This window comes from Salvia miltiorrhiza, chromosome 8 (assembly GCF_028751815.1).
Source record: "Salvia miltiorrhiza cultivar Shanhuang (shh) chromosome 8, IMPLAD_Smil_shh, whole genome shotgun sequence".
NCBI classification, from domain to species: domain Eukaryota; kingdom Viridiplantae; phylum Streptophyta; class Magnoliopsida; order Lamiales; family Lamiaceae; genus Salvia; species Salvia miltiorrhiza.
The window spans coordinates 1,084,313-1,105,684 of NC_080394.1; the positions used below are offsets into that span (position 1 = coordinate 1,084,313).

At 34.3% G+C, this 21,372-nt stretch overlaps 2 protein-coding genes across 2 annotated transcripts; one reads left to right on the forward strand and one right to left on the reverse strand.

Moving 5' to 3' along the window:
• The first annotated feature begins 6,906 nt into the window (after positions 1-6,906).
• Positions 6,907-9,247, forward strand: LOC130997015 (probable disease resistance protein At4g27220). The gene is made up of 3 exons (XM_057922294.1): positions 6,907-8,954; positions 9,067-9,148; positions 9,221-9,247. The coding sequence occupies exons 1-3, from the start codon at positions 6,907-6,909 to the stop codon at positions 9,245-9,247; spliced, it is 2,157 nt and encodes a 718-aa protein (XP_057778277.1).
• Positions 9,248-13,038: 3,791 nt separating this feature from the next.
• LOC130997017 (disease resistance protein RPS2-like) lies at positions 13,039-16,317 on the reverse strand. Its single transcript, XM_057922295.1, has one exon. The coding sequence runs from the start codon at positions 16,315-16,317 to the stop codon at positions 13,039-13,041; it is 3,279 nt and encodes a 1,092-aa protein (XP_057778278.1).
• Positions 16,318-21,372: the final 5,055 nt, after the last annotated feature.

A 21,372-nucleotide genomic window follows, 5' to 3' on the forward strand; every position in this document is an offset into this window, starting at 1 on the left:
AAAAAGAAAACGTGTCAAGATTCGTGGGACGGCCCAAAAAGGAAAACGTGTCAAGATTCGTGGGACGGAGGGAGTAATTATTAAATCCACAAACTCAACTTTTATAATAAACTTATAAACTCAATTAAAAAAGTTACAATTAGCCCCCCAAAAAGAAGAAGTTGGCTTTCAAATTTGGAAATTGGTTTCAATTTTCAAATTTGGATTGGGCCGGCCCAATTAGTTTCCTAGGCTCTTTTATTGCATTGGAAACCTTTTTTTGTAAGGTAATTTTTGTATATTGTTTGAGGGTAAATATCATTAGTACAGTGAAATGTGAAATACAATTTGAAACTATAACATAAAAATTGATTCAAGAAACAATGAGTCAATTTAATTAATTTATTTATTTGAGGAAGAGGAGTGATGGAATTTGAATTTTAGAATTCTCTATTCACATACATGAATTTGCATCATTTGAAAGTCTGAGATTAATGTCAAAGTTACAAAAGTCGAAAGTTTTTAAGTCATGTTTTAAGCATATTCAATAGCCGAATTTCTATCGAAAATACGTAATTGTTCATTTGTCAATTAAATACGTTAACTTAGTTAAATGTCGACAGCTAGTTATGTTCCTTGCCTAGAAAAATTGTATAATAATCACACCCACGTTATTTACAAAGACTCGGTTAATTTATTCCGCTGAGTTGGCCCTTGTAACCGACGTTTTGAGTTGCTGTCGCGCCAGCGCAAATGCATAGTGATTTCTCATCTAACCTACACACTCCGTCAATGTCTCAATTTCTATAATGAGATATTTTATTACAAATATCTCATTTTATTTTTGGCAATATATTATCTCTCTATATTTAATATTTAAATAATTTTCACCGATCCACTTTATCTACTTTCTACATATTTATTAATCTCGGTGTTCAAAAGTAATACTCTCTCCGTCCACTAAAAATGGGACACATTCCTTAGGCATAGGTTCTAATAAAATGAGTGATTAGTGGAGAAAGGGTCTCAACATTTTTTGAAATGAGTGATTGAGATTGAATTAAGATTGATTTTTTTTGTAAATAAGGAGTATTTATAAGGATAAAATATAAGAAAAAGAGGTGAACCCATGTCTTAAAAGGGAAAGTGCCCCATTTTTTGTGGACGCCAAATATAGTAATTGTGCCCTATTTTTTGTGGACGGAGGAAGTAGGACATTTGTAATGAGACGGAGAGAGTATTATTTGTTCATTTAAATGATTAATAAAATCAGTAGCAGACATTTTCCACGCCATCAATCTGTATCTACCGAAGCTAATTATAATTTATATTAAACCGACTGTTGGGCGTTTTTTAATTACATATTTGAAGATCATACTCCAATCCATAGGTTTAACTTGCACAAACAGTAATACTCTTTTCGTTCTATTTCAATAGAGTATAAAATTTGACATGAATTAAGTATGGGTGAAGTGAAATATCAATTATTCACGAGTCATGACATAAACACTCAACATAACTCATTAAGTCATTAATGTTGAGTATATGATATAACAAACACTCATCTACCACTTTTATCTACCACTTTTATTGATACTATCTACAACAATACTCACTATAAACAATGATGTTGAGTGTTTGTTATGTACCACTTTTATTGATAGTAGTTGAGTGTTTGTTATGTACATATAAGTGAGTATTGACAAACACTCAACCCGTGCCGTCCAATGACAAATAAAATTGAGTTTGACTTAACCATTTTTATTTGTCTATAAAAAAAAGTTTCACTTCACATCTTATATAGTACTCCTCCCCTGAAAATTGTGACATTATTATATCACATCTTGAAAATTGTGATTTTTTTCATATTTGAAAATGATCCCATAAACTTTTTCTCTCACTATTTACAAAAAGATGTGAGACTCAACTTCACAAAAATACAATTACCACATTTTTTTCTTAAAACCTGTGCCACCTCCATTGAGTCATAATTTTTTAGGGACGGAGGGAGTATTCTCGAATATTTATTTATAAATTATACTTTTGATGATGAAGCGCAGTTTGTCTGTAAGACGCTTCTCCTCCAACCAATAGGTCGGGAGTTTGAGTCACCTAGAAGGCTAGAGTGTGAATGTGTTTTTCTTTTATTTGAGTGTAACAAATTTTCATAAAAGTGATTAATTATGTTATGAGTGGAGAAAAGGTCCCACCATAAAAATAGCGTTAATTAATATCGCTAAAAAATGGACTTAGCCATGGCTTCCGACCTGCTTTCAAAATTGAAATCAGCCGAAAATATCACTGAAATTTTGGCTTCAGATTTGCGCAAAAGAGCCAGTGAGCCCAATCTTGCTCCTGGTATGCGCAACCGATTTAAGAATAGTAACTATACTAATTCGATTGAATCAAGTTTAACCACAAAAATAAAGTTATTTTTAAATGTTAAATCTGGATATCAATATCAAAACAAGACTTAGTTTGCTATATTGACACTTAATTAAATTACTATGTTTACTTATTAATTTATAAAAGAATCATTCATGAAATTTCAAAAATAATTAAGAAGATATAAAATTACAAATTGACTCAATTCTTTATTCCACTGACAGCAATAGATTCCTAATCCAGGTTAGCCGGTCTAACAGATGTTAATAACTTAATATGTGTGGCTTTCACGAAGCACATGTGGAAATTATATATGTGACACAAGTATTTAATTAAAAGATCTGGTGAAACAGGTTGGACTTGGACCCAAACAATGTTGATGAAACATGAATTTCTGAATTTTCTCCGACTCTAGAAAAACACAAGTTGGAGTATATTATATTAGCATGTCTATTTCACAAGGTCCACATATATAGAGAAAAGATCCCGTAACAATGTTATCTTTGGTAAGAATGATAATTAATATGAATAAGTCAATATATAGAGTTGAATAAGCTATTTGTAATGCAAGAATAATAATTTAATTATCCTGAATGTTAATCCTAGCTAGGGGGGGAGAGAAAATTTCACCAATTAACTGCTTTACGACTATATTTATACATTATAAGCAGCTTATATATTCAATCTTATATACTGACTTATCTGTCATTCTCACAATAACATAACCCTATATATATGAGAAGGCTAGGCTAAAAATAGTTCTTAGAATATAAAATAGGAATATATTTCACTATTATTGATCTATCTATAATCTAACGGTTGAGATTTAATCTTAGAGAAATCATATGTAAATGTATGAATTCTATATATAAAAACGTACGGATTCACTTAATTTGTAAATGTCTGAATTTTGAAAATTAAAAATTCCAGTAGGGCCCACTGCCCCCTAACTAGGTCCTCGTGGACCGCGCTCCCTGTATATATAGTATACTCCCTCCGTCCCTGAAACAAGTTCATCTTTTTCCTTTTTGGGACGTCCCCCAAATAAGTTCCTCTTTCTTTCTTTCCATTTTTGGACAACTACCTCACCACTAATAATACTTATTTATTCTTATTTTTTACTTTTTCACCACTCCCAATACCTTTTCACAACTTCTAATATTAATTATAATATTTTTTCTCCATTATCAATACACTTTACAATATTTTTTAAAAACTCGTGCCGTCTCCAAAGAGGGACGGAGGGAGTATATTATAATCTCGCGTAGGCGTAAAAATAACCTAGAACCGCTGAACTTGTATAAGTTGTACATATATACACACACGTGTGACACGCTACTACGCTAGCGTATTTTCTTGAATGCTAGGGAAAGACAAGTTACGTGACATCTACAATAATACGTGATTATATTGGTACTCTCAATATTGATATCATATATATACAGAAAAAAGAACTGGTCATGTCTTTATGTTAGGTATATATGTCTGTCTAAATAATAATCTAGATCCCCTAAATGAAGTCATTGTTTTATATGCACATAGGTTTTTTCGCATTCTGCAACATGTATTTTGAAACAACTGGATTAGTTTCCAACAAATAGTAAGAAACTTCCATGATGAGTACTGGTTCTACTAACATTATAACCCAAGCATGGACAAAATTTCTTTTATTAAAAAACTATTGAATCAATAATAAACTAAATCAAAACTGGGGCAAACTTTTTGGGACGGACGGAGTAATATTTTATTTATTATGCAAATAAGTTTATTTGAAAAATCAACATAATTTTGATAAGGAAAATCAAGAGTATTTAAAATTTAGATATGAAAAAGAGTTCCAATTATTCAATAAACTATTAAATTAATTAACTTGGTAATTTCCATGCTTATCATATCTTCAAAGTCAATGCCGTAGCTCTATGAAAACACCACTTGTTGTTATAATGATTGTATTGTTAAATCAATTACTATACGGCACTACCCACCACGCTCGCAAGCTTATAATTTTTTTTTGAAATTATTAAGGAGGTGGTCTTGGGTACATTCGGGTTGACCCGTACTCAGATTACTCAGATCCTGACTCAATCTTATTTGTATAACTGAATAATATTATTTATACGATTTAGATCATGATAAGAGTTTAGATTAACACCTGGGTACGGATTAGTTCGGGTGTACAGTACCCGACAAGAGATTTGTGATAATTAAGATAGGAACTCTAAAATTTCCTTCATGAAGTTTTTTTTTTTTTTGTTGACTTTGGGGGAGAGCGAACGGTGGAATTTGATCCTTAAACCTCGCTGTTCGTAGACAGGAGTTCGCATTTCTTGGTGTCCCCTCGAGGACAACCATCCTCCATGAAGTTAATGATCTCATAACTTTAATTTGACCAATTCAATAACGTTACAATGAGCAATTATAAAAATATGTATAAAAAATGTGGAATAACGCGCCCTCCAAAGTATAAATTGTTGTCGCTAGCCAACATTATTATTTACCATAAGTATCATCATATATGTAGCATAGTAGCACAACATTGCTAATCACAGTGGGTACCTCGACTCTCAAGCAATCCTTGCAGAATACATTTGGCAGGCATTGTAAGCTAACTACTAAAGGAGATATCGATGCAGAACTTTGGCGGTAAAGGTTCATCTCAAATCTTTCTTCTTTATTTATTGACTTTTCCGGTCGCCTCTTATTTTTAGTATTAATATTTAATAGATAAAAAATAGTACAAATAGTTCCTTATGTTTAGATGGATTAAAATTTGATATAGCTCAATGTCTTTAATTATTTTTATCATTTGAACTAATTTTGTTTGATTAATCGAAAGGGTCTGATTAGAAATTTTATACTTGTAAGAATAAAAATACTCAATCAGAGTAAACACCTCCGAAATATACATGTTAGAGCAAAGTTACTTTCATTATGGTGTCGTTGATTAATTACATGAACACAAAAACATCAACATAGAAACAACCGTAGATTGGTATTAGACGGAAAGTATGATAATTTATAATTTATACTATATTAAAAAGGCAACTCGTAATTTGAAATCAATTTCAAAATTGAGTGGTAATTTTATAGTTATAATAAAATTGAAAGTTTATTTCTAAACAAAGAGTTATTGTAAGCGTTATTATCACTCTATCATAGGATAAGTAATTTAACTCGTATATATTAAAAATGCAACTTTTCATTTGAAATCAATTTCAAAATTGAGTGGCAATTTTGTGCTTATAATAAAATTAAAGGTGTATTTGTAAATTATATCTTTTTTCTTTTTATTTCCTTTTTATTTCTTTTCTAAAATTGTGAATTCGACTAATTATAAAACATTAATTTGATATGCATATCAAATTAAAGAACACCATAAGAGCTTTAATTTGATATATTTTATGTAAATATTTGATTTAAAATGTAAAAGTTATATTTATTTACAGATTAAAACTTTACAAAATTCTCTCATCATCTATCATCTTTTTTAACTTTTTTTTGCTTTTTCATAACATTAGCTTTTGTTATGTGTTAATTGCATATAAATTACTGAACTTTTAACAAATTCTAATTTTGCACATGAACTTTAAAATCTTTATTAAAATGACTCAACTATTAATATTTTTTTTTTTTGCTCATTTTGCATATTTCCATTCAATTATACGATATGATGCCGTTCTATTTTTCCACACGATCATACTTATGCTACACAAGTATCTTCATATACCAAACGAGTATATTTATGCTTTGTCACCAAGATGAAAAAATGGTAAATATGCAAAATGAGAAAAAAGTAATAGTTGAATAATTTTAATAAAGATATTAAAGTTTGTATACAAAATGAGAATTTGTTGAAAGTTCAGTAATTTATATGCAATTAAACCTTTTATTATTGTGATTTTTTTTTCAATATTAAGCTCAAATATATTCAGCTAAAATTATCTTTTGTTATATTTATAAACATAATAATTGAGTTAATATCAGTTTTCTATATATAAAGAAATACAAAAATGTTTCCCGTATTGCACGCATGTGCAAATGCTAGTTACTCTAACAAAGCAGGATTAAGAACCTCAATCTTCAAATACATAAACATTATTAGGAATTAATCAAGTTTATAGTTCAACACTCACCCTTAAACTTTATTCTTCCGAACTCCAATTAAGCATGAATCGCACTTTGTGAAAAACATCGAATTTGAGTGGCTTTGTAAAAATATCAGCAACTTGATCCATCGAGTTAACGTACTCTAGCTCAATTTGTTTCTTTTCAACGCACTCTCGAATGTAATGATACCTTGTATCAATATGCTTGCTTCTTTCATGAAAGATTGGATGCCATCGTGTAGATGGAAAATCAAGCCATTTGCAATCCTAAAAGAGTTGTTTAATTACTTTCTCTTCCTCAAAGAATTATCTTTGTTTTGTGTCCACTATCTCCCAACACATTATGCATCTCATATGAAGATCTATATATAAGCACTAATTCAATATATGATATTGTTATATGTGAAGATCTTATAGCAGAGCTCCAATACTAAAAATGATTAGCCCCACTTCAGAAAGGTCCGGCGGCGGCGGTGAAACTCGTGAGGCTGTCGAATCTCCTCACGTGCATGATGTTGTGACTTCGCAAGTCCAAGAATATGAGAACAAATGGGATGCACCAAAAGTGCTCGGTGTTGTGACTTCACAAATCCAAGAACATGAGAACAAATCGAAAGAACCAAAATATGAAAAGATGACATCGAATCCACCAGAGGTGAGCAAACACCAGCAAGATCAAAGTGTTGATGATATTGGCTTTGCACGTGTGGGCGAATCCGAATTAGGCATGACCTTTAAGTTCGTACTCAGCATGTCCGAGTCCGAGGGCCTAAATATCAGACTGCAGACGCTAAGCATGTCGTCCAGACAAACGCAAGAGACGGCGTTAAATTTGGGCACTGCCATGGACAACTACCGCTTGTTCTCCGCTACGAGAGAGGTGGCGGTGTTGGATAAAAATGGTGTAATTGTGAACAGAAACGGTTCGAAGCAGCCGAGAGAGATGCCGACAGCCGAAGAATGGGGCGAAGCTCGTGTCGTGAATCTGATTGAGAGAAAAAACATGTTGCTGAACGATGAGGCACCAAATTGCCCTAATCTTTTGATCTTGTTCCTACAAAGAAACAGCCGCTTAACTCGTATCCCTTCCTCGTTTTTTGACGAAATGCCCCGTCTCAATTTCCTCGACCTATCATATACCAGAATCAAGACCTTGCCTGGTTCGCTCTTCAAGCTGAAAAACCTCCAAATTCTCCTTCTTCGCAGCTGCGTCTGCCTCGACACCCTCTCCGCCGAGGTCGGGAATCTCACGAACCTAGAAGTGCTCGATCTTTTAGGAACGGATCTCCCGAACCTCCCCAAAGAGGTTGGCGGATTAACAAAACTACGCCACTTGCAGATGTCGTTTTATCAGCCCGACTGCGGTAGCTCTGAATCCGAGCTGGTTTCGATATCTGAACTGCAGGCTCTGCAAGGGCTGAGCATATCCGTGCACCCGAAGGATCAGCATTGGGCGAGAATCGTCGGGGACGTGATCGAGCAAGTTGTGAAGCTGAAGAAGCTGAGCTATCTCCAGTTCTACTTCCCGAGCGTGGAGGCGCTCGTTCGATTCAGCCGAGCGAGCCTTCCGTTGAGGCGATTCAGCTTCGTCGTCGGCCAAAACATTAAACGGATCATATCTCGTGTTCCTGAGGAGGTTGAGACCGAGTACGAAAAGTATGATCAGTGCTTGAGATTGGTGAACAGTGGCAACAAAGCACCTGGATTGATCAAGGGGATTCTCGAATCCGTCACGGCTTTTTACTTGGACCATCAAGTGGAGATCCAGAGCTTGTCGGAATTAGGCGTTTCTAGCTTCGTGGGGCTCAAGTTCTGCGTGTTGAGAGAGTGCCCTAATATGCAGGTCGTGATCATCGGAGAGAAGAGAGATGCGAGTTTTTTCCCGAAACTCGAGTATTTAGGGTTGCATTATCTGTGGAAGCTGGAGAAGATCTGGGGGGATGATCCGACGCCAGGAAGCTATGGAGCGCTTAAATATCTGAGGATAAGCACGTGCGGGAAGCTGGAATACGTTGCGTCTCATTCTGTGCTTCAATGTCTCTCTAATTTGGAGACGTTCATCGTTGAAGACTGTCAATCGCTTAAATCCATTGTTAAAGAGGATGCGACGGTGAAGGGTGCCGCCGCCGCCTTGCTTCCTCGATTGAAGACGATGCTGCTTCGCCACTTGCCTGAGTTGGTAGCTCTGGGAAGAGGCTTGTTTCATGCGAAAGAGGTCATCAAAGTTCAGTGTTGTCCCAAATTCATCACGAGTGAAGGCCCCAGCAGGATTAGGGAGTTGAAGAAGAAACTTTCGAGTTTTTCATTTAGGGATATTTCACCATCTGTGCCTCTGCCCAGATCTAGAGGCTTTCATGGTTCCAGTTTCGGTGGTTCGAATCGGTTCGGAATCGCCGATTCACGATCCCGAAAATATGGAACTGAAACCGGCTCGGATGATCGGTCACACAGTTCACGGTTCACGGTTCCAAACCGATCGAAACAGTATATTTTAAATTAAAAAAAAAAAATTACTATATTTTGGAGTATTGTCTTGAAATTTGTAAAAATGTACATAATGTTGTGCCGTTTGGATTGCATTGGATATAATATTCAGATTTTTCCAATGGTCAAATTTTACAGACTTGAGTATCGTCATAAAGCATATTTCTATGTATGCTTGTGTGCTTAATGAAGCTGTAAGTTGATAACTAGATAAATTAATATCATTCAAACCAAATTTATAAATTCTCCATATTGCTTTTGTGCAGATAATCGTGCATCTTGAAATTGTTTAACTTCATCAATTTGATGCGACAGATCGTCTTGAGTTATATGAATATTGCCACTCTATCATGTCCCTTATAGATATATTTATATAAATACTTAATAGTTGTGTTATCAGAGCATTCCTCGACATTAATATGATAATTGTATATAGACAATAGATGTGCATCGTATGGTACAACTCATTCCGCACACGTACAATTGATCAATTTTTTCTTTTTCTATAAATTGGATATCCATATCTTTACCTTGTGTGCTTTCACAATATGGTCGTGAACTTTCACCATATAATTAAGGGTTATTTGGATTCTTCTCTCCACAAGGACCATGCATCATACTCCCTTTGTTTTGTAGGAAAGTATCACATATGAGATGGAAACATTTAATTTAATTAAGTCCAATTAATTAATTTAAGTAAAACTTCTAATTAAACCTAAACCCCCCTCTTTAAATAAAAACACACACAAAACACACACAACACACGCACATACCCAAAACCTCTCCCTTCTCTCTTCTTCTCCGGCGGCCGACAATAGCGCCGGCCGCCGCTCCGCCCCTTCACCTCCCTCCCTCATCTTTGCTCTATCCCTCTCTCTCTCGTTGCACACACACACAAACACGCATAACAGCGCCGCCCAACGGAGCAAGTCGCCGGATCGCGGGGTCACGGAGGGCGGCCTTACCACTGGGACGGCGACAAATCTTTGTTGCCGGTTTGGTGGGGATGGTGGGTAGCGATTTCAGATTTGGTTTGGGAAACTGATTTGAGATGCTTTATTTTTTAGCCCTAATTCATTTCTCTTCGCTTCTAATTTCATTTCTTGAAGATTTTGGGAGATGATTTGAGATGGTTTTTGTGAAGATTTTTGGGAAATGATTTGAGCTGATTTTGAGAGATGATTTCAGGTTTGGTTTGGGAGATGATTTGAGGTGATTTTTACGATCTAAGTCACCGCCGGCGGCGACGGCGACGGCGGCCATAAAACAGAACTGGTTTGCGATTTACGATATGAGAAGAAAACTTAATTAATTATTTAATTTTGGTGGACAACATTTAATTAAAACATAACAATCCCCTTCTTAATTAATCTATGTGCCTAAAAGAACGTGGCCACTTTTAACGGAACAAAGGGAGTATAGTATATAATGTGTTGAGTGAAAATGAATGGTTGTGGTTGAATTGATTGTAAGGTTATGTAGAAATGAATGGTTGTGGTTAAAAAGAGAAAATTGAGCTATATCCTAAAATGAAAGTAATACTTTCTTATAGGACAAACAGAAATAAAAAATATAATTATTTCTTATGGAATAGAGGGAGTATGTTTTTTCACCAATTCATAATTGTTTTCTTGATTGGAAAGTTCAACACTTACAAACTTATACTCAAACTTAAAAGGTATCAACATGTGGACATATTCAAGTATTCAACTACATTAACATGGGTATACATATCCAAAAATCTTACTTTTAAATAGCTGATCTCTCAAGTCTTGCAATTTTGCTCAAAATACTTTTATAATTAATTAGTTTGGACAATCTTGAGCTGTTTGGCCATCATATGATGATTCTTGTAGTATTTCTTTCCACTCTAGATTGCAAGTCATTATAAGAGTTAAAAGATTTTTTAGGACAATAACTTAGGTTGATTTGTAAAAATAGGATACTAATTAATAAGCATTGCACCAGCAGAACTTTTCTCGATCAATTATCAAATTTTCAGACTTTCCCGTACAGATCAAGCACATGACATCCTATATGGAGCCGTAAAAATGACGTGCTTGTTACAAAAAGTGGCAGCCCTAACTGGTCCTCTTCTTTGCATATATATAAACAAATCCTAGTAGATTCCAAGCTCGAATGGGACTGATGATAGGATAACGATGAAGTTTTTATCTGTAATTATTGACCAATAATACTTCACAAAATCTGTAAACTCGCATAAGATAACTTGAAAGTTATATGCTAAAATCGCATGTTGATAGCTTAATTTTATGTCTCTGTTGCCACTTAGTACATCAGAAGATATTGTATAAGATATTGTACTAACTCTGAGAATAACATCTGTAGATACTATCACTTATCTATACAATGACAATATAATAGAGTACTAATTCTACTCTAACAGAAAAAGTTTGACCACTTGTTTGCTTTAGTAGTTCAACAATGCATCAATCCCAAATTTCAACTAATAACTCTTTAATACACAAAACTACTAACGAATGTTATAGAGATCACATACTCCAATCATCACCACTTATTCAATTCGCTATCGAGAATCATGTTTCACGAATTGTATATAATGATTTTCCCTCTATTAACTGCTGATAGCAAGAATGAGCCGCCGCCTCCCTCCGTCCTTTCTTCCGTTTTCAATTTTACCTTCTTCCTCCGCCACCGTCCGTGGAGGGAATCAATGCAGCTGGTTAATTGGATTGAAATCAGAGGGAATCAATGCTAGAAATTGAGAAAGGAGAGGAGAGAGAAGAATGGAGGAGTAGCGGCAAGGAGGTTGTGAAGGTGGAGGATGGAAAGGGAGGAGAGAGAAAAATGGAGGAGGGGCGGCACTGTAGGGGTGTAAACAAACCAAGCCGCTCGCGAACTATTCGGAGCTCGGCTCAAAAAAAGCTCGTTCAAGTTCGTTTAGAGAAGCTCGATATATAAACAAACCAAACTTGAGCTTAGTAGTATTCGGCTCGTTAGCTCGTGAACATGTTCGTCAAGTGATTCAGCTTGAAAAATATAAATTATTAGTATATATACAACTTATATTTATCCACTAAAATTAATAAAAATTGTATTAAATCTCTAATTAATTTTATTTGTCATAAGAAAATAATTAATATATTTACTATTTTAAATAAAATAATTTATTTTTAAAATAAAATAATCAATATTTTGAATATAAATATAAATTTAGAAAGTTCGTATAGGCTCATGAGCCGCTCGCGAGCCTCAAAGTATTCGGTAAGTAAAGTTCGGGATTCGATTCGATACTAAACAAACCAAACTTGAGCACACCACTATTCGGTTTGACTCGGTTCGATTACACCCCTAGGGGCAGAGAGGTTGTGAGAAATTGAGAAAGGGAGGAGAGAGAAAAGAGAGGAGAGAGAAAAAGAAGAATTAAATAAGTTTAATTAAATGTATTAAATACATGGACTAATACATTTTACTCTCTATTTAACTCTCCTAAATTTTCGTGCCCAAAAGAAATGTGTATTTATTATTGGGACGAATGGAGTATATAATAAGGATAAAATAGACAATTTATATGTTGTGTCTAAGACACTTTTTCTATCAATATAGACTTGTTTACTATAATGTGCTGTTTCGTGCATATAATCCCCAACTCCCATCATTCCTGCTAAAGTAACAAACTTTCAATATGTAGGCTATAGCCTTAGCATCATAAATGGCGACCACCCTACAGGAGAAAATTAAACAACATGAATCACATGGAATTGTTTTAATTATAAGGCTGTAAATGAGTGAAAACATCAATATATTTCTACTAACCTTTGTTGGAGAGTAGAGAATTTTTTAGGACAGTAGCTTATGTTGATTTGGAAATTAGGACAAAAACTTTCGAACTTGTAAAAATAAGACACTAATTTTTTTAGAGTAAAATAGGACATTAATTAATAAGCGTCGTAAAAATAGGACATTTCTCTCGGCCAATTATCGGTTGAGAAATGTCCTATTTTTACGACGCTTATTAATTAGTGTCCTATTTTACTCTAAAAAAAAATTAGTGTCCTATTTTTACAAGTCCAAAAGTTTTTATCCTAATTTCCAAATCAGCCTAAGTTACTATCCTAAAAAACCTTTGAACTCCTTTGTTGGATTTCCTTTTCTCTTTTGATAGTCTCACATAGATGGAGCTAGCTGACCTACCAGGATCTTGATGGTTCTCAATGGACTTGATATCATCATCTTTTTCATCTTCCTCTGGGATGCTTGACGCCGCAGTTATTGCCTCTGACCTCCCACTGGCACTGGTTGATGCTTCTTCTCGTCTTGATCGGGCTCCGGCTTCAACGGGTTCTTCCTTGAAGAAACAAACACGGAACTTCAGTTGATCATCTGAAGTGATTGTGTTCCACCAACTCTCTTCACACTGGATTGATGGTAGGTTTCTGGCATTTGTGTGAGCCAAAGGCAGATCTTTCAACTTGCTGCACCTCTTGACAATGATGGATTGCAATGATTTCCAGCTTACTGAAGAAGTATTCTCAGATATGCATTCTAGCATTGGCAAGTTTGACAGTTCAATCATCTTCAAACTTTTTAGTAGCTGCACAACCTCAGAAGTTTCATCACACCCCTCTATGATCTTTAAAATTTGACAACAGTTCTCCACTTTGAGATACTCTAGTTTCTCCAGAGACTGAGCCAATGCAGGATCAAGAATCTTTGTCAGCTTGGGGCAGCCATCTACTGTTATGGTCGTCAAGTTAACAAGACTTTTGCGAGGAACGGGCCCGTCCCAAATGCATTTCAGCATCTCAAGATCATACAAGTGAAGCTTCTCCAAGTTGGGAAGAAGCGAACTTTCTTGATTCTCACTGGCTATGTACCCGTCCACGATATTTTCCAAACAGTTGCAGCGTTCAACCACACAGACTTTCACCTGATCCAAGTTGAATTGGCTGCCGGTGAAGCTCTTCAGACCATCATGGCCTATTATCTCTAAAGCACTGACCTGCTTCAGTAGCTCCTCGCAAGATTGAGAGATTTTTTCATTAGTGGAATATCTCAACCATCTCTCAGCTAGCATCCCTGAAAATTCTGGTTCCTGAGAGCATCGTCGTGTTTCATGACAACTGATGAAAATCTTGAAGGATCGGAAAGTCTGAGTTTCCCAAAATGTATTTTTGTTCTTCAAGGCCTTGCTACGAGTGACAAATGTTTCAAGGCTGCTCACATTTGGGAAGTTGAAGCATAGAGTGTTTAAATGCTCCAAGCTAGCCAGCTCCTCTGCCAGTCTCTCAGCCGCAGAAATCCCATTCTCACCTTGGAAATCAAAATCTGTAACTATGCTCAGCTCTTCAAGATTTTTCAGACTGCTGATGATACCTTCTGGGATTATCTCCACATATTCCTCCACTTGTTTCCCCTTGTGATTGCCTCGTTTTGCAGATAGAGAAGCTCTCAGGCATCTCATGTTAACCATGCACCCGATCACTTCTGGCAACGTAGAGATCGACGTTCCAGAGATGTCGAGGAACTCGAGCTTCACAAGTCTAGCAGCTGCAGGCGGAAGAGCAACAATGCCAAGGCATCCATTCAGGAACAGGCTCTTGAGGTTCACGAGCCGGTTGATTGACCCTGGCAGCGCCGTTATCTCCGTCTGATTCAAATCCAGCACCCGAAGGCTCTCCATGTGAGTAAAGAACGAATCAGGAAGACGCCCCGCCTCCTGCTTGAGGGACTGCAGCAGCAAGGTGAAGATGTTGGGGCAGTTAGGACTCTCTGGCAGCTCCATCTTGCAACCTATCAACGACATCCTTCTGACCGTTGCCCAGACTGCCTCGTCGGGCCTGCAATCCTTGGATGGCACCCAATTTTCGCATTTCTCCCCACCGGGATAGTCCAGCATCAAGGCAACCCTCCTGAAAATCGGCGGCATCATGACACACTTTTTACCAGAATACCATTGCAGCAGGTAAGCATCTGTTAGCTTGTCCAGAATCCCCTGTCCACGCTCCCTACAAATCCTTACTTTCTGGTCTGCTTCTTCAACAATGAAGCCCTCGGCAATCCAACATTCTACAAGATAATCTGTGTGGATTTTGTGCTGAATCGGAAACAACGCACTGTAGAGCAAGCACTTCTTAGCAGCTTCTCTCAGCCCTTCATATCTGCTCTCATAAGCATTGGCCAAAGCCCCGAGGTCGAACAATTCAGGAGACTTGGTGTCGAACTGCAAGCTCCGCAGCATATTATTCCACGAGTAATCATCTTTCTTGTCCTTGAGCCCAACAGCCACAAGGTGAATCAGCAGCGGTACCCCTCCGCAGCAATCGATGATCCTCTTGGCGATCTCACTTTTCCGGCAGTACAGCTTCCCACATACGTACTCGATCAGCGCCATCGCCTCGCCCTCTTCCAGCCTCCGTATCTCCACCTTGTGCTCCGTCATCGAGAGGACCACCTTCTTCTCCGATGAACAAACCACCACCTTCTTATACTTGTGGTCTTCTTTCACTCCGAGGTCCTCCAAATCGATGGATGTGGAGACACGATCCATGAACAACGCGTATTTCTTATCACACAGAAATGCAGAGATTTTGTTTGCATTCGTAACTTTACTCTTGGAAGCCTCATGAGGTATCTTCAGCTGCTCCATCATCTCATTCTGCAATTTCTCCACAACTTCTTCCTCCGTCCCTGGGTAATTATCTATCCAGATGATGTGATCCACCTCGCGGCCTTCTTCGTCGCCGGAAAGCAGCCGATTATACAGCTTTTTCAGCACGGTTGTTTTCCCCGCTCCTTCACAGCCGAGGATCCCAACACAGTTGTATCCCTCTTCCTCAAACAGGTACTCCATAATCTCATCGGCGTATTTATCGAAAAGGGGAAGAATATTAGCATCTTCATCCAGCTGCTGCTGATTCGGTTTCGCCTTCTGCTGTATCATGTGGTCCCGTTTCAATTTTTTGGCAGCCTCCGACGCGTGCGCGGTTAGCTTGGCGACGTCCTGACTCAGCCACGAGAGCTTGAAGAATTTGAATGCCTGCATCTCCGATTTCAGATCGTTGAGCTTCTTAATGCTCAAACTCGGATTTGTTGGGCTCAGTTGGTTCTTGCTGACCCTCGTGTACTTGTTGATGAGCTTGTTTGTCTCTTTATTGATGCCGGCGATCATTTCTTTCATCGGTTCGTAAAATTCGGTTTTCTCTGTGGAGACCGAATTTTTCAAGGATCGTTCGATTCTTTTATTCTCTGAGTTTATGAACGACACATTTAGTATCATCAGTTCCATTCGCATTTTCAAATCCTCGACGGCTTGTCCCCGATCCTTCATGTACAGGAAAAGGTCTTTGCCAAGGGGGTACAGACCAGAAAAAAATGGCATGTTTGACAGTCCTATTGAAATAAGCAAGATAGATAAAATTCAAGAGGGGTTAGGTTATAGGGACGCTGCTATTTTTTGTGAGAAGTGAGACTAATGAATAAGTCATGTATAAGACAATATATAGTGTTGAATAACCATATTTAAAGTGTGCGTGTGTTGGTCAAGCGGTAAGAAGTTAATGCCTAAGACCAAAATTTAAGATATGTATAGTTGATGTGTTTTATTGTTTGGTAGAGTAAAATTAAAATATATACTAGTATGAATTAGTTATTTGGTAGTTTAAATTTAAATCTAAATTAAGTAATTAAATTATCATTCTAACCTATACTCCATTCGTTCACGAAAAAAAGTCTCATATCATGCTGGAGGCGACTTTTAATAAAATTATTAAAGTTTTTGTAAGTAAAATAAATGTATAATTTGTAGGGATAGTGTTAGTAGAAAAATAGATAAGTGAGATTTTTTTCTTTTAATTTGATGAATCGACTTCTCTACTCAATTTTAGTACTAGCAAAAAAGCGTACGTTGCATGCATAATTAAACAAAATATATAGATAATATCTATTATATTTAATTTTTTAATTAATAATTTGGTTTATTTGATTCTACAACTATAATAAAACCTCTTCAAAATAATACACCCTCAATCCCCCAACAATATGCACAGGTGCTTTCGATGCGAGTTTTGATGAAAAGTAGTTTAGAATATTGATACAAATTCAATTATCATATTTATAAATATAATAAAAAATTAATTTTAGTTGAATATATTTGAGTTGAATATTAAAAAATAAAAAATAAAGAAGAATTCACAATAATAAAAATTGATATTATGAAAAGGCAAAAAAGAGATAAGTTTAAAAAATGCAACAAAAAAAGAATTAAAAAATAGATTTATTCAAAAAAAGATGAGAGATGAGGGGGAATTTTTCAAAAATTTTAATCTTTAAATAAATATAACTTTTACATTTTAAATCAAATATTTACATAAAATATATATACCAAATTAAAGATTTTGTCGTGATCTTTAATTTGATATGCATATTAAATATTTTTTATAATTAGTCGAATTTCGTAATGTTAGAAGGAAACATAAAAAAAAAACAGATAAATAAAAAGAAAAAATAGTACTCCCTTCGTCACATTACAAATGTCTCATTATTTTTGGGCACGAAGATTCAGAAATGTATAGAAAGTAGTAGATAAAGTGGGTTGATGAAAGTTATTTAAATATTAGGTATAGAGAGAGAATATATTGTCAAAAAAGGAATGAATCATTTGTAATGAGACGTCCCATTATGGAAAGTGAGACATTTGTAATGAGATGGATGACGTAGTAGACTAGTAGTTTACAAATAAACCTTCAATTTTATTATAATTTTAAAATTGCCACTCAATTTTGAAATTGATTTCCAATTGAAAGTTGTCTTTTTTAATATACTAGCATTTGCACCCCGTGAAATGCACGGAAAAATATTTTAAAATTTTTATATTTATATAAAATTAATACTAATTCAATTATCATACTTATAAATATAATAGAAAAAATTAATTTTAATTGAATATATTTGAGTTGAATATTGAAACTAAATAAAAAATAAAAAATAATTCACAATTATAAAATTCGATATTATGAAAAGTAAAAAAAAGTTAAAATAATAAAAATAATTAAAAAATAAATTTATTCAAAAAAGATGAGAGATGAGGGGGGAAATTTTAAAAAATTTAATATTTAAATAAATATAAGTTTTACATTTTAAATCAAATATTTGCATAAAATATATCAAATTAAAGCTCTTATTGTGATCTTTATTTGATATGCATATTAAGTATTTTAAAATTAATCGAATTTCATAATTTTGGAAAGAAATATTACAAAAAATAAGAAATTAAAGAAAAAGAAAAAAATAGTATACAAATAAACCTTCAATTTTATTATAACTACAAAATTGTAATTCAGTTTTCAAATTGATTTCAAACTGGAAGTTGTTTTAAATAGATTATAAATTATAAATTATAGATTTGAGTTATTATTGTGACAAATAATTATCTATTGCAACAATTATGTTTATATATTCGAATGGATTTGGGCCGTTAATTAGTAGTAATGTTATACATGTTTGACTAAAACGAGTAATAAAATCACTTATTAATTATGTTTGGGATGAGTACAATACATAGATTTTTATGAGTGTGGATGACTGAATCATACCAGCCTCATCATTTTGGTTCATTGTCATGTTCCAGCACAATCATTACAATTTCATATGACAAAACCCTACCCAAGTATAAAATTATTTTTATAATTTTTTTTCTTATAAATTATTACATAAAGTGACATCTCATCAAAAATCGATGGCTTACAAACTTCACCAAGATTGTTGTGTTAATTCTACTCCCTCTCCATCCTATTCTAATAAGCTCACTTCTTTTTAGGAAGGATATTAAGAAAAATTTACTTTTTAGGAGGAAAGTAGTATAATACACGCTAATTAAGTACATTATTTTATATTCAAAATGAAAAACGAGTCTGTGTTAGTGGGACATTCCAAAAAGTAAAACAAGCCTATTAGTGTGGGACGAATGAAGTATTTACTAACTTTACCAAGATTGCTGCCTTCAAAAAAAACTTTACCAAGATTGGGAAATGTAATGACATATACGAAATGATTCAGAAATTCTAACACCGAATCCAATCAAATACTTCCTCTCTTCCATTAGACTTGTCCCATTTTTTTGAGCACAATTATTAAGAAGAGTTAAATTAGTGTATAGTAAAAGTGTATAGAGGTGTGATGTCATTACTAAAATAGAAACATGACAAGATCAATGAAACACTTCAAAAAAAAAAAAAAAAAAAATAGGACAAGATCAAGATCAATGGGAGGGAGGGAGTAATTTGTTGACAATGGAAATCTTTTTACCAAAATCTGGGCAACACGCAAGAAAATCAACTATATTTATTTTATCTAATCTTGCACGTGTTGTATTCCATATAAAGAATTCGAAGTAAATCTTCTTAAACTGCATAACACCATGGATTTCCAAATTCAAATTCGTCATCACAAAAATTGGAAAACGTGGTAATTAAGAAAATATTTTATTACCTGGATGGCGAAACAAGAATCCCACGAAGTACAACAGAAAATGATCTTGGTACTACAGCTGCGTGCCGAAATTGATGAAACAAGAATCCCACAAAATTGACTGTATCTTTTGAATTTGAGATGCCTCTGTTAAGTGAATGAGGCTTCATATATATATATATATATATCTATGAAATTGGACGGAAGAATGGAAGAAGAAGTTTCTCGAATTATTTTTTAAGGGGATCTCTAACTGCTGCATTAGAAAGATTCAAACTCAGAGTATAGAACGCGTATGCACGGTTGGTGTAGAAACAGAGGGATAATAGATAAAACTGAGTTTGAAAAGAACACACGGGATGACTGGTAAATAAATAAATTTAGGAATTTGAGTTGAGTGAAGTGAATGGAGATTTGTAATTTTTTTTTTCATAATTAGCAATTAGTAATTAATTTGATGATTGTATGAAATTTATCTTATTTCATCAATCACGATTTCAAATACTTCATCCGTTCGAATTATATAGGTTGATTGAATTTTGCACAAGGATTAAAAAATTTATCAAAAGAGAAAATTATGTATTAGTAACTTTCTAATGTGTCTATATTTTTTTTAACAATCCATTAATACTAAAATGATTAAAGATTTAAATAAAAGTGTGTTAGTAAATGATCAGTAAAAAAGAAAAGCAAGTCTTGGACCAACGTCGTTTATTAATATTATTATTATTATTAAAACACTAGTATTCAATATTTTGTAATTTTAATATATAATGAGCTCTTCTCAGAAATTCAAAACATTCTTTCAATAACTGTACTTTTTTGGAAAAAAAACAATTATGATATCAGCTCTAGATTTTGTTATAACTATTATTGAATTTTGTGAATCATGGATTATTGATGAGTTTTTAGAAAATCATTAATTGTCTTATGGGCTATACTTTTAGGGTGTGTTTGTTTTTTATCCCTCTAAATGGAGGGATAATATAATAAGGTATAAATTTATCACTTAAAGTGGAGATCATATTTTTTATACTCCCTCCGTCCCAAGGTAAGTGAGACCTTTTTTTTGGGCACGAAAATTAAGAAAAGTGTATTTTGTGTGTAGGTGAAAAAGTGAAAAGGTGTTTAAAGAGTAAAACTTTTACCAAAAAGGGAAAGAGTCTCACTTATGGTGGGACACCCAAAATAGAAAGAGTCTCACTTACAGTGGGACGGAGGGAGTATCTTGTTTGGTTTGAAGGATAATATATTTATCCACTTCTTATAAAGTGATATAAAATTATACCACCATTTCGTAGGTATAAAATTATCCATTTCCCAAAGGATAAGGAATTGCCCGAAAAATTATACAATCTGCCCGAATGTTCTTATACATCAAAGGAAACAAAGTATTATAAGGTGGTAAATGTAGCTTATCCATTCTTTATACATCAAAGCAAACACATCCTAGAATGTGTTCTCTTTGATTGATAAATTTATCATAGGATAATGAGGAATAATTAAAAATAAAACTTCTTTAAATACCTCATTTCTTTTTCCTCATTTTCTACAAAAAGATAATTTCCATCATTTTCCATTCATTATAAAATAATATTGTCAAACATTTCCCATTTGTTTATTAAAAATAAATTCGGATACATATCAATTTGTTTTTTTCCATGATTTTTTCTTTTTTAAAATTTAAAAGCTGAATTCTTATTTAAGCCTTATAGAAATAAATGATCGATGTGAAGAGATCGAAACGAGAATAAATTGACTATTTCTTCATGATTCCTACCGTTGACCTGGAATCTTTTATAGTCGTTCTAAACAAGTACTATGTGGAGCTTTAAACAATTACTATAATGTATCTTTTAATCAACAATAATTAGTGGGTTGCAAACTCACAAAAAAAAAACAGTAATTAGCTGTATCCTGTATTCTAGTATGACATATTTGTAATTGTAATATTATCAGTAGTATTTAA

Bases quoted from the DNA above. Each gene is read 5' to 3' on its own strand.
- LOC130997017 (XM_057922295.1), bottom strand. From the start codon at position 16,317: ATGCCATTTTTTTCTGGTCTGTACCCCCTTGGCAAAGACCTTTTCCTG.
- LOC130997015 (XM_057922294.1), top strand. From the start codon at position 6,907: ATGATTAGCCCCACTTCAGAAAGGTCCGGCGGCGGCGGTGAAACTCGT. The intron at 8,955-9,066 runs GTATATTTTAAA...TATAATATTCAG, and splicing joins GTTCCAAACCGATCGAAACA to ATTTTTCCAATGGTCAAATT. The intron at 9,149-9,220 runs GTAAGTTGATAA...GCTTTTGTGCAG, and splicing joins CTTGTGTGCTTAATGAAGCT to ATAATCGTGCATCTTGAAAT.